The following is a 12,247-nucleotide window of genomic DNA, read 5'->3' as shown; positions in this document are numbered from 1 at the left end:
CAAGTTTACTTTATAATCAAATAACTGTAGACTGTTTAGTTTTGTTGTCCAATGGAAATGTGAAATAGCCTACGATAAACTAAGCTATAATAAGTGCACAGGCCTATTTATTTTAATAAAGAATATTAAATCTCAAAATAAATGTAAAGTTTTCAGTTTAAACACAGTCCTTCTGGCAGAGAAACAACCAGGCATGTCTTTATTTTACACCTCATCATAAGCTCCTTTTATCATAATAGCTTTTGCAGCATAAATAGCAAGTGTCTTCTCTCAAGACATGAAGACATTTCATTCAGCTGGTGTGTGTGTGTGTGTTTTTTATCAATCAGGTGGACTCCAATGCCCACAACTCTTCCCGTGATGACGCCTCTGCCGCGGCAGCGCACAACGCGTCTCGCGCAACGCTCTGTGTTTTGGAGAAGAACGGAAGATGGCGACCTCAAACAATCCGCGAAAATTCAGCGAGAAAATCGCCCTGCACAACCAGAAGCAGGCGGAGGAGACGGCGGCGTTTGAGGAGGTCATGAAAGACCTGAGCATCACGCGAGCAGCGCGGGTACGTGAGTCAGAAACTGCGGGTAAACGCGCGCGTAGCGCAGCTGCGATGTAGGATGTAGCCTGTGTTTGATTTAAGAGCTCTCTTGTCGCCTGAGAGCCGTAACAAATCAGTGGAGGCCGGTGATGATGCCCCGGTGGTTGAGCGTAACGGGAGATGCTGAGGATGCTGCCGGACAGATGTCATGCACATCTGCACAGAGACCTGCTCCGGCCTTCAATGCATTGTTGCTGCTTGTCGCTCTTTTATTTCTTGTTCTCTTTGTGTGTATCAGAAGCTACTTATTTAATGACGAAATGTACTATTTTAAATGTAAAGTCTAAAGGTTTTGTATTTTGATAAAGTCTATCCAACTAGGATTTTCATGTTTTTGTGAAAGCTGTTGGGTAAAACAAATACATGCAAAAACTAAAGCCATTGAAAGCATGTAAAATATAGCCTGTGTTTATATAAAACACAGAAAACAATTGTGTAGAGACAATTGTCACTTAGAAAACGGCTTGTCAATTTCATAAACAATTACAAAAAATAGTAACACTGAATTATACGTGAAATTTTGACATTTAAGTATTTTCTTGTAAAACATACTGGAATACTTTTGTGAAGGCAGCATTTCTTGTTTTTGTTTGTTTGAAGTGCTAATGTAACTAAACCTATATAAGCTAAAATAAACATGAATTAAAAATGAAAAACGACAGTTATTTTAATTAAAATGAAAGTGAACAGAAACTCTAAAAATAAAGTCTAGTTCAATATATTAACAAAATTATTTGCATTCATATAATGCAATCATTATAATTTGTCCAAAACAATGTTTATTATTATTTTTTTTTACTTTTACATTATTATTTGGTTTGTTATTTATTAACTTACACATTTTGTTGGATGTGCTATTTTACTTTCAAGAGTATTTCATACAGAAAAAGCATATTGGTCAACATATGTTAAGTGAGCCATATCTTTTTCCTGTGGAAAAATCAATCAATCAATCAATAATGAAAAGATATACTAACCCTTACTAATATTCATTTGCGGACAATGCTTGAGCAATTTGCTCCAGCCTCTTTTCAACTTTTTACAACAAGGCTATAATCTATCCCTTGGTGTTGAACATATTGTATATGTTAGTGTGCGTCACATAAGTCGATACCCATGTTTTGCTACTTTTTATTAAGTCTCACAGGTTTGCTTTTCTCATTCTTCACATGATAAAGAGTTATACTCCACGTTATCTGGTTTACGTTTCATTCATGCATTCATTAGTCATTCACTGCTGCTTTTCACGCACTGTTATTTTGCACAGCTGCAGTTACAGAAGACCCAGTATTTGCAACTAGGCCAGAATCGAGCTCAGTGCTATGGAGGGTCACTGCCCAATGTCAATCAGATTGGAAATAGCAACACTGACCTCCCTTTTCAGGTGAGACCTTAGAAACTTCATAAGTTTGAAAACTCTGTCGTACACACTATGCTGTCACTTTATGAATGAATTCCCCATCAGATGATCTAATCACAGTCTCATAAACATCCTAACTGGATAGCGCTCATAGTGCATTCGATGGGTCATTCCTCATAAGGTGCGGTCATGTTTACCATTGCTCTGGGAAATTTCACGGGCAAATTCCATTCATTTCAATAGGCGTGCAGATTTAGCTCATGTTCAGGTTGGTCATGCAGGCAAAAAATGGTCTATTTTCAATGTGACCACACTTTCATACAATACCTTTTCGACTGTGTAACTTAAAAGAATTGGTTGAAATTGAAAAGACATTTAACTCTAAATTTTAACTAGCTATTATAACTATATACACAATTGGCAAGAAAATTAGCCATATTGAGCGTAACAGAGTGATAAAGTTAATCATCTTATCAGAGGGTGTGTTTTATGTTTTTATTCTTTATATTGTCAACGAGTTCAAGAGTTTATCAAGTTAAAAGTTAGTTCATAGGGACACTCATATTAGTCCAATATTAGGACCCAAAATGTATTTGACACTTCTGCACTTAAAAATGTCTCTGGGCCAGTGCATTAGATACAAAATATTAAATAAGTAATTCTGGAGTTTTCTTAGTTCTAAAAACTTATTTTTGTGAAATGTTTTGTTTAAGAAATATTCTTACTGATGCTTGCTTTGATATTCTGTTATTCAATCCAAAAACAATCACATCTTTTTGCACTGTGTAGTAGGAATGGCCCAGATCAGCTTTTTTATGAATTAGTTAAATGTAACAAAGTTGATGGAAACATGCGGCAGTTCCTTCTTTATCATTGCTCTTCATTTATGACACATTAGCATAAGGATGTACGGGATGGTTCTCATCGCTCTGAGCTTTCATACTGCTAGTCCATCTTCTGCGTGGAGCCTGTTTTGCGCTTTTATTTGCCGAACACTGCAGCAAAAGTCCTGATGCCTTGTGAAAACACATTTGAAGATCACATAAACAAATCAGATTCTTTTACAGACGACAGTTTTAGACACCAGTCGGACGTCCCGACATCACGGCCTGGTGGACCGCGTGTATCGTGACAGGACTCGCGTCGCTTCTCCGCATCGTAGACCCCTCTCTGTGGACAAGCATGGACGTCAGATATCCTTCAGCTTTATTAGACACAGCCATGTTTTACTCAACCGATATGTATTTTCATGTGTGTGTGAGATATTGTCCTTAACCCTAGTTACATCGACAGCTGTCCCTATGGCTCGGTATATCTGTCACCACCTCCCGACACAAGTTGGAGAAGGTAAAGCAGCCCTTCTCATAACCTAATCAACAAAACATGCTCAAAGGTCATAAATCATAGTGTTTTTGCATGTTCCCACCTCTGCTGGCCTGCTGCAGAACCAACTCTGACTCAGCTCTACACCAGAGCGCTGTGAATCCAGCTCCACAGGACACTTTTGTTGGTGGATCCCAGGAACTGCAGTCGAAAGGAGTAAAAACATGTAAGAATTTGGGATTTTTTTCCTATTTTGTTAGCTATTGCTATACTGCATGAAATTAAAATTAGTTTTCATTTAAAATACATCTTCAGGCCTTTAAGGTGTAGATGAGTTTTGTTTCTTCATTAAAACAGTTTTTGAGAAACTGGCCAATGGATCCTTTGCGGTGAATGGGTGCCGTCAGAATGAGAGCCCAAACAGCTGATAAAAACATCACAATAATCTTCAAGTAACACACCACTCCAGTTCATCAATTAAAGTCTTGCGAAGCAAAAAGCTGCGCGTTTGTAAGAAACAAATCAATACGTTTTTAACCAAATCCTTTCTGACTAAAATACAAGTCCTCTATCCACAATAATGCTTTCTCCTGTGAATAAGTAGTCTCACCTGAATCAGGAGAGAAATATGCCAGATCATGCAGAGTTTACAAGTAAAAAGTAAACAGTTCTAAACCAATATGTTGGTGGATTTTGATGTTAAAGAACAACAGGGGACGGATGTTTTTCACTGGAGGAAGCGTTATTATGGATTTTGGCCAGAAGCGACAGCTTAAAAGTTAAAAACACTTTAATGAGGAAGTTGTTTCTTATAAACACGCAACTTTTGGCTTCACAAGACATTAATTGGAGGACTGGAGTGGTGTGAATTACTTGTGATGTTTTTCTCAGCTGTTTGGACTCTCATTCCGACGGCACCCATTCACTGCAGAGGATCCACTGGTGAACAAGTGATGCAATGCTACATTTTCCAAAACTGTTACCATGAAGAAACAAACTGGCCTGAGGATGAGAACATTTTCATTTTTGGTGTGAATGGTTCCTTTAACAAAAGTATGTCTCTGCTTATTCATATTTTAAAAACTTCTGTCCGCCAAAAGTCATGATGTGACGCAACTAACATGCAGAAACATGCAAAAAAAAAAAAAAAAAGGACCCCTGTAGATCCTCATCACTGACTGTCAAGGCCAATAAGTCTCTTAAAATATCAGATAATTTGACCTTTTTATTTATTGGTGACTCCTCAAAACATAAGGATATGTACTGTATGAATTAATATTGAAATCCTGGTCTAAGGAAAATAAGTTATTTTTTACGTAGTGGTTACATCATATGACAAAAACAACATGGATATAGAAAGACAATGTCTAAGAACTTGGCATGTGTTTTAATTAGATTTTTTAAATATTATTTTTATTGTGGACACTTTATTTGTCATTGACCTACATGCATTTGTGATATAATGTTTTTCCTCATGCACAATGACCTGGTAGGAGTTCAACTATATCTCCCTCTCTTTCTGCAGTGCTTTTGCTCACCCCTCCAGATACAGAGGACACTGAATCAGAGATGGAGAAAGACGACCCCCAAGCATCTCTGCATACAGACCCCTGTGACGTTCCTGGGATTAAGTGAGTTTACCATGACTAAAACTTTTTTCCCATGTACTGGAAATCATGCAACACTTAAATAACCTTTGAAATAGCATGAGTAGAGAAAATGAAGTGTGGCTGCAACTTTAGATCCTTTAGATCAGGGGTGCCCAAACTCGGTCCTGGAGGGCCGGTGCCCTGCAGAGTTTAGCTCCAACCCCAATTAAACACACTTGAACCAGCTAATCAAGCTCTTACTAGGCATACAGAAACTTCCCAGCAGGTGTGCTGAGGCAAGTTGGAGCTAAAGTCTGCAGGACACCGGCCCTCCAGGACCGAGTTTGGGCACCCCTGCTTGTTTAGATCCTAAATTGACACTCACCATGTGAAAAATTGAGGTAAAAATGGTCTGAATGAAAATTAAATGATAAAATATAGTTTGGGTAAATAATTGGCCAATGGAACTGCAACATTACACGGCTTATACAATACGTCACGACTTTACTTTTACTTTTTTTAATTTGAACTGTATGAATGAAACTCTGACTTGCTGATAGAAGAGGTATGAGAGATTCAGACATACTGTACTGTACACATCTCCTCCTAAACAAAACATCTATCACAACTTGTATGATAAAATGTTTTGTTTTAATATTGTTCAAATATTATCATATTATTGTATTTCAATTTAGTGATATTTGGGTGGGACATTATTGTGTTTTATTGTTACATATCTTAATTTCAAAACAGCTATATAATATTAAGCTAACTTTAACCTTAACCTCTGAATGACAAATGTAAAATATATATCATTTTGTTTTTAGCTATATATATATATTAGTGCTGTCAAATCACATCCAAAATAAAAGTTTTTGTTTACATAGTATGTGTGTGTGTGTACTGTGTACATTTATTATGTGTATATATAAATACACACCCATGCATGTATATATTTAAGAAAAATATGTTACGTTTATATATTAAATATATTTTTATATAATATAAATTGTATGAATATAAACATATACATGTGAATACATGTAAATATTTTCAAAATATATACTGTATGTGTGTGTATTTATATATACATAATAAATATACACAGTACACACAGATATATTATGTAAATAAAAACTTTTATTTTGGATGTGATTAATTGCTTATAATATATATATAGATATATTACTGAGATTTACTCATTTACATGTGTCTCTCTTAGAAGTGTTGCATCATATAGCATCTCACTGCATATTCTGTCTGATATTTCCAGCATATTTCCATCTCCTGATCAAGAAATGAATAGCTCTTTGATGCCATCTGCTCACAGCACCGGCGGCTCCTTACCTGATCTGACAAACATCCAGTTCCCTCCTCCTCTCCCCACCCCGCTGGATCCAGATGACCCCATTACATTCCCTACATCAAGCTCCAGCAGTACCAGCAACCTTACCACCAACCTGACACACCTGGGCATCAGTGCTGCCAGTCACGTCCCTCCCTCCCCTCCCGCCCAGCACACTGGCCCCATCCCCTCACCGAATATCAGCCCACAGCCGCCGACTCCCACACTGCCTGCCGTCTCCCCCCAGATACACATCGCGCAGGTAAGCCAGACTCCCCAAATGGCACGGCCTGTGTCTGATTTCACAATATATGTGGTTTAAGGGTCATTATTTCATTTCAAGCAATCTATGAAGTCCCAAGAAAGTCTGATTCTAATATTTAAATTAGGCACCAATGTATTGGCCAATAATCAGTATGGCTTATAAAAGCAATTATCTGCACTATCAGTCATTGTTTAAAAACAGAAGATAATCAGGGCAGAGTCTATTCTGTCCAGAACGCTGTAGCACCTCAGTTCAAGCGACAGCGCAGAGCACAAGTCTTATAAAGTATAGCGCAAAATAAATATGAATGAACATCAGTTCACAGTTGGTTAGTTAGCAATAAAAAACACTAAAGAGGAGCCTAATTACTGATCATTATATATGTATGTTTGAATAAATCTGTCATGAAGACAGTTAAAGAAAACCTGTACTAATACCTAATTGAATTGTACAAACATTTCAGTTTTCATTTGAGTGTGATTATTATATCTTAAAATAAATAGCAGTAGTAGTTTGGGCTCTGTTGTTAATTTTAACTTCTAATATTATAGCAATGTACCAAATGAGAGGTTTCCCTGTATAGTTTACACTTTACAGCATTAGTTGGAAGAGATAGTTTTCCTTTAGAAAACCAAACTATTGGAATCTGCAGATTTAATTTAATTCTGAGTAATTGGCAGAGAAGTTTAGTATGGGTGCATCCACCCCCCCCCCCCCCCCCCCCCCCCAAAAAAAATGACTAGTAGTTAAGATTACAAAATCTTAATTGATATTCTAAAATTCAAATTTGAAAGCAGTTTTTTAATTGCCTATTATGAAGTGCTTTATAATTGCATTTTCATAAATTGTATTGATTTTTCTATAATAATTTTCTATTTTCTATTAATAATTAGAATTTTTTTCTGAACATTTTCTGTTTTCATTTGAAAGTTTTTGTAATTTTGTTATGTGTTTTTGTCATTTTTAGTTGTTTATTTTATACTTATGTCTAAGCAGTTTTTATTCATCTTTATTTAAATTTTAGTTTTAGTTATTTTAGTATTTCAAGTTAAACTAAATGAAATTGAGAAATGTTGCCTTGGCAACAAAAAATTCTTATTTCTTATATCAGTTAACGCTTTTTATTTCAAATAACGAAGATGGGGTTTTTTGTTTTATTTTTAGTTTCAGTTTTAGTGAACTATAATTACCCTGGATCACTGACAATGAATTAGTGAAAATGTATGAGTATGAATATTCTGATTTGTTGAAGATCTGTTGTTGTCATAGCCGATCACGATGGACAGCATGTCTCTGGAGCAGCAGTTGTCTCAGTACTCACTGCTGAGTTTACTGAACGACCTGCAGAAACAGCCACACAGCCTCCCTCAGAACATTCGTCTCATACGCCTCCCGCCTCTCACCGTAAGCTCCACCCCCAACACCACCCAGCCCTCTCTTGCTAGCCAATCACAGACAGCCACAAGCGGAACTGCCAGCTCGGTATGTTTTTCTTCCACTGTGCACAGTTTGCTTTAGGTTGATATGGTAATTTCTGCAAGAATTCAGATATGTCTCTTTCTCCCAACAGTATCGCAGTCAGACCGGCTCTTCAGCCAATCAGTCACCCACATCTCCAGTGTCCAATCAGGGTTTCTCACCTGGCGGCTCACCACAAGTAAGCATAACACTTCTATGGTTTCAGTCTTCATTTGATGATATTTTTGTAATTTATTGGCATCTCAGTGTGGACTTCTCTCTGGATTGCCACCTATTTCACTACACTCACTTTGTAGTCTTTCACACAACAAGTGTCACGATTGCCTTCTGTGGCGAAATGAAGAACAGGAGACGAGAGGTAAACTCAAACCAAACAGTCTTTAATCTTCTCAAAACGGGGTAAAACAAAAGGCAGGCAGAGACACACAAGAACACAACATCAACATTAATACCAGACGCTAAACTCAAGGAAACACTTAAAGGCTTAAGAACACTAGGTAATTAAACATAGCTGAATCAAAGGAACATAATGAGAACTAAACGAGAACAGGAAACAGGAAGGACCAAATATGGGCATATGGGAGCACATGGGAGGAAAACCCAAGACACAAGACTGACATTACTCCCCCATTCTGGAACATCCAATGGGGAGGGGGAGTGGGTGCTCTGGAGGCCCCTCAGGACAGACACGGGGACGGCAGGCCTCCAGAGCGGTACCCGTTCCGGAACCCATGGCGAATCAGGCAGTTCAGGGCGCCATGGTGGATCAGGGCCCTGGAGCCATATTACCCCCCAACCAAAAAAATACTTGGGGGAACTTACGGGGCTGAACTTGGGGATTGGAGCCCTCCCTGGGCTTAAAGGCTGACCAGGAGCCTTCCGTGGGCTAAACACGGAACAGGAGCCCTCTCTGGGCTAGACTCAGAATCTGAGGCCCTCTCTGGGCCAGACATGAGACTGATGAACGGCCGGTTGACTTGACTTTGGATGGATGGAACGAATGGGTGATGCTGTTGAGCCGGCGGCGAGAAGACGGGATCCGCTGAGGGACCGAGCCAGGTTGATGTAATTGGGCAGAATCTAAAATCTAAAAATCTTAGACTAAACTTTTGAATAGCGTATCATGGTTTCTACAAAATATTAAGCGGTGCAGCTGTTTTCAACATTGAAAATAAATGAGAAATGAGCAGCAAATCGGAATGATTTCTGAAGAATCATGTGACACTGAAGACTGGAGTAATGATGCTGAAAATTCAGCTTTGCATCATAGGAATAAATTATATTTTGAAATACATTCAAATAGAAAACTGTAAAATTAAATTGTAATAATGTTTCACAATATTACTGTTTTTACTGTATTTTTGATTAAATAAATTCAGCCTTGGTAAGCACAAGAGACTTCTTTAAAAACATTGAAAAATTATAACTATTCCTAACTTTTGACCAGTAGTAGTGTTCAGTATGTGGCTAATTTTCTTCAGATGTGTAGCTCATAATGTGTGTCTTCACAGCATATTCAGGTGGTTGGAAGCATCTTTGGAGATTCATTTTATGATCAGCATCTTCCATCCAGACAGACCAATGCCCTATCCAACCAGGTACATGTGCTCCATTTCAAATCACTCTTTAAATGTTTTTTATTTTTTATTTTTATTAATTAAGATAAAAATACAGTTTTATTTAAAAAAAAAAAAAAAAAAAAATCTGTTACAGAAATTTTACAAGAGGTTACCATATGAAAATCAAGGCTGACTTCGTTCTCTGACTATACAAATGATCATGTTCAACAATAAACATAACACGGCTAGACACATAATGCTGATTTAGATAATAAATGATATTATGCATACAGTTTCATGGCCTGTATGTATGAATTAATAAATCAATTAATTAATGAATAAACAAATATGTATGTATGTATATTGTAGATCATTTATTGTTCAAATTATTATTATTATTATTATTATTTTAATTATCTGTCTTGTCCTGTTGCTGTCATTCTGTCGCACTCTGGAGCTACTGTCACTAAAACAAATTCCTAGTATGTGCAAACATACATGGCAATAAAGCTAATTCTGATTCTGATTCTGAGATGACTTTTAAACTCTCTCATGCTGATGGTGAAGCTGGAGCAGTTCAACATGAACATGATGGAGAATCCGGGCGGCTCTAGTCACTGTTCAACGCTGAACTACACGCAGGCAGCCATGATGGGTCTAACCGGGAGCCACAGCGGTCAGCAGGATGCACAGCAGCTCGGTTACAGTAGCCATGGCAACATCCCCAACATCATTCTCACAGGTATTGTGTGTCTTTCGCTTCAACGTTAACTCCTCTATGCAATTGTCTTTCCTAGAGAGGTACATTTATAATTGCACTGAGAGTCTTTATCTATACCTGTGCCTTGCAAACCTTTTTGAGTGTATCCATTATCCAGGTCCTTTAACACCCCCACACAATAAGCATTCTCGTTAATTATTCCAACAGGATTTCACTTAAATTTCTAGTTTGTTTAGTGGAATCAGCTTTTGCAAAGTAACGTGTCTTGGGGCAACCAATAATTCCAAACACTGAATATTTCCAGCACTAAACCCCATTTCTTTCCCAAGCACTTTCATTAGTAATGTATTGAAATTACTGTTTTTTTTTTTTTTTTTTTTTTTTTTTTTTTTTTTTTTCATTTTATCGCTTTAGCTGAGCTCTCGTGCATCTATATCTCGTGCATCTATATGATAATGGTAGTATTTTTATGTAGCCAGCTTTATTAATGTTTATCAGTAACAGCTAGTTATATTCTAATTGCACTTAGATAACATGAGCCACACTTCACTAGTTAGTAGCTATCATAACTAGATTTTACTAACAACTTATTTCACCCAAAAATTAAAATTCTGTCATTAATTACTCGCCCTCATGTTGTTCCAAACCCGGAAGACCTTCGTTCATCTTCAGAACACCAATTAAGATATTTTTGATGAAATCCGAGAGCTCTCTGACCCTCCTTAGACAGCAAGGTTACTACCACGATCAACATCTAGAAACGTAGCAAGGACATCGGTAAAACAGTCCATGTGACATCAGCGGTTCAACCATAAGTTTACGAAGTTACGAGAATACTTTTTGTGCGCAAAGAAAACAAAAATAACAACTTTATTCAACAACTCATTGCAACAATGGTGCGCCGCCATTGTGGAGAGAGTATCAGAACGCATTACATGACTTTTTTCCAGTCACATTGATAAAGTAATCGAAATAGTTACAATATTTCTTACATTTTAAATAAGGTAACTTGTAATCTGTAACCTATTACATTTGCAAAGTAACCTTCCCAACACTGGTTCCCAGGAATAAGCATTTCAGCTGACAGTTTGGTTTGTCTCACATTAGTGACGGGAGAATCTCCGCCGAGTCTCTCCAAAGAGCTCACCAACTCGTTGGCCAGCGTTGGTGACGTCAGCTTTGACGCGGACTCTCAGTTTCCGTTGGATGAGTTGAAGATCGACCCCTTGACACTGGACGGACTGCACATGCTCAACGACCCGGACATGGTTCTCGCCGACCCGGCCACTGAGGACACGTTCCGCATGGATCGACTGTGAAGCTGTGAATGTACTTCGAAGCCAGACACTCCGCTGCATGGCCTCTCTGTTCACAATCTGGTCTGTGGCCGTCCACGTCCCCCCAACCACCCACGTAACAGCATGCTGCCAAATCGCTCGTGGCCAGGGGCCGGTGGCGGTCGGGGTTTGGGGGGGTGGGGGGTGGAGGTGGAAGTGCTGTATCCACACTGGATAGTTTCCAATGCGCAATACCATCCACCGTCCACTCTCTTCACGTATTCATGTTTTGGCCAGCCGCCAATGCGTGGTTTCTATTTATTCCTTTTTAATTGTTTATCCTTTTGATATCATGGATCATCCTATGTTTATTAGTATATTATTATTTACATAAGCCAATTGCCAAATTTCATCTATTTTTTTAATGTATACATAACTATGCCATGTCTTTGAAGAAATATCCATCTGTGTTATGATGTGTGTGAAATCAACATATTTATTTAGATTGTATTTATTATAATTATTTTTTTAATTATAGATATAACTATATATATATTATTTAATCATATTTATGTAAGGAGCACTACTCCCCCAGATTGTGTATCAAGGGTTTAAGGGAGCGTTGCTCAGTGTACGCCGAGGGCATAACGTTTGCTTTTACAAAATGGCTTCCATGACCATTCGTTTTACTAGCATTTATCATCCAAACATCTTGAGATGACACGATCAGTGTTTTG

General features: G+C 37.9%; 1 protein-coding gene across 1 annotated transcript; it reads left to right on the top strand.

Annotated features, from left to right (window-relative positions):
• Window positions 1–430: 430 nt before the first annotated feature.
• Window positions 431–11,552, top strand: crtc1b (CREB regulated transcription coactivator 1b; the record flags this gene model as incomplete). The annotated part of the gene is made up of 12 exons (XM_079395995.1): window positions 431–556; window positions 1,860–1,976; window positions 3,020–3,140; window positions 3,215–3,299; window positions 3,398–3,501; window positions 4,801–4,906; window positions 6,138–6,471; window positions 7,744–7,956; window positions 8,045–8,131; window positions 9,465–9,551; window positions 10,080–10,254; window positions 11,341–11,552. 12 exons carry the CDS (start codon window positions 431–433, stop codon window positions 11,550–11,552), a joined length of 1,767 nt encoding a protein of 588 aa, XP_079252121.1.
• Between the last annotated feature and the right edge of the window lie 695 nt (window positions 11,553–12,247).

This window comes from Barbus barbus, assembly GCF_936440315.1.
Source record: "Barbus barbus genome assembly, chromosome: 37".
Lineage (NCBI taxonomy): Eukaryota > Metazoa > Chordata > Actinopteri > Cypriniformes > Cyprinidae > Barbus > Barbus barbus.
Note: the sequence above shows the minus strand (reverse complement) of the source record. Positions and strands in the feature narration are given on the sequence as shown.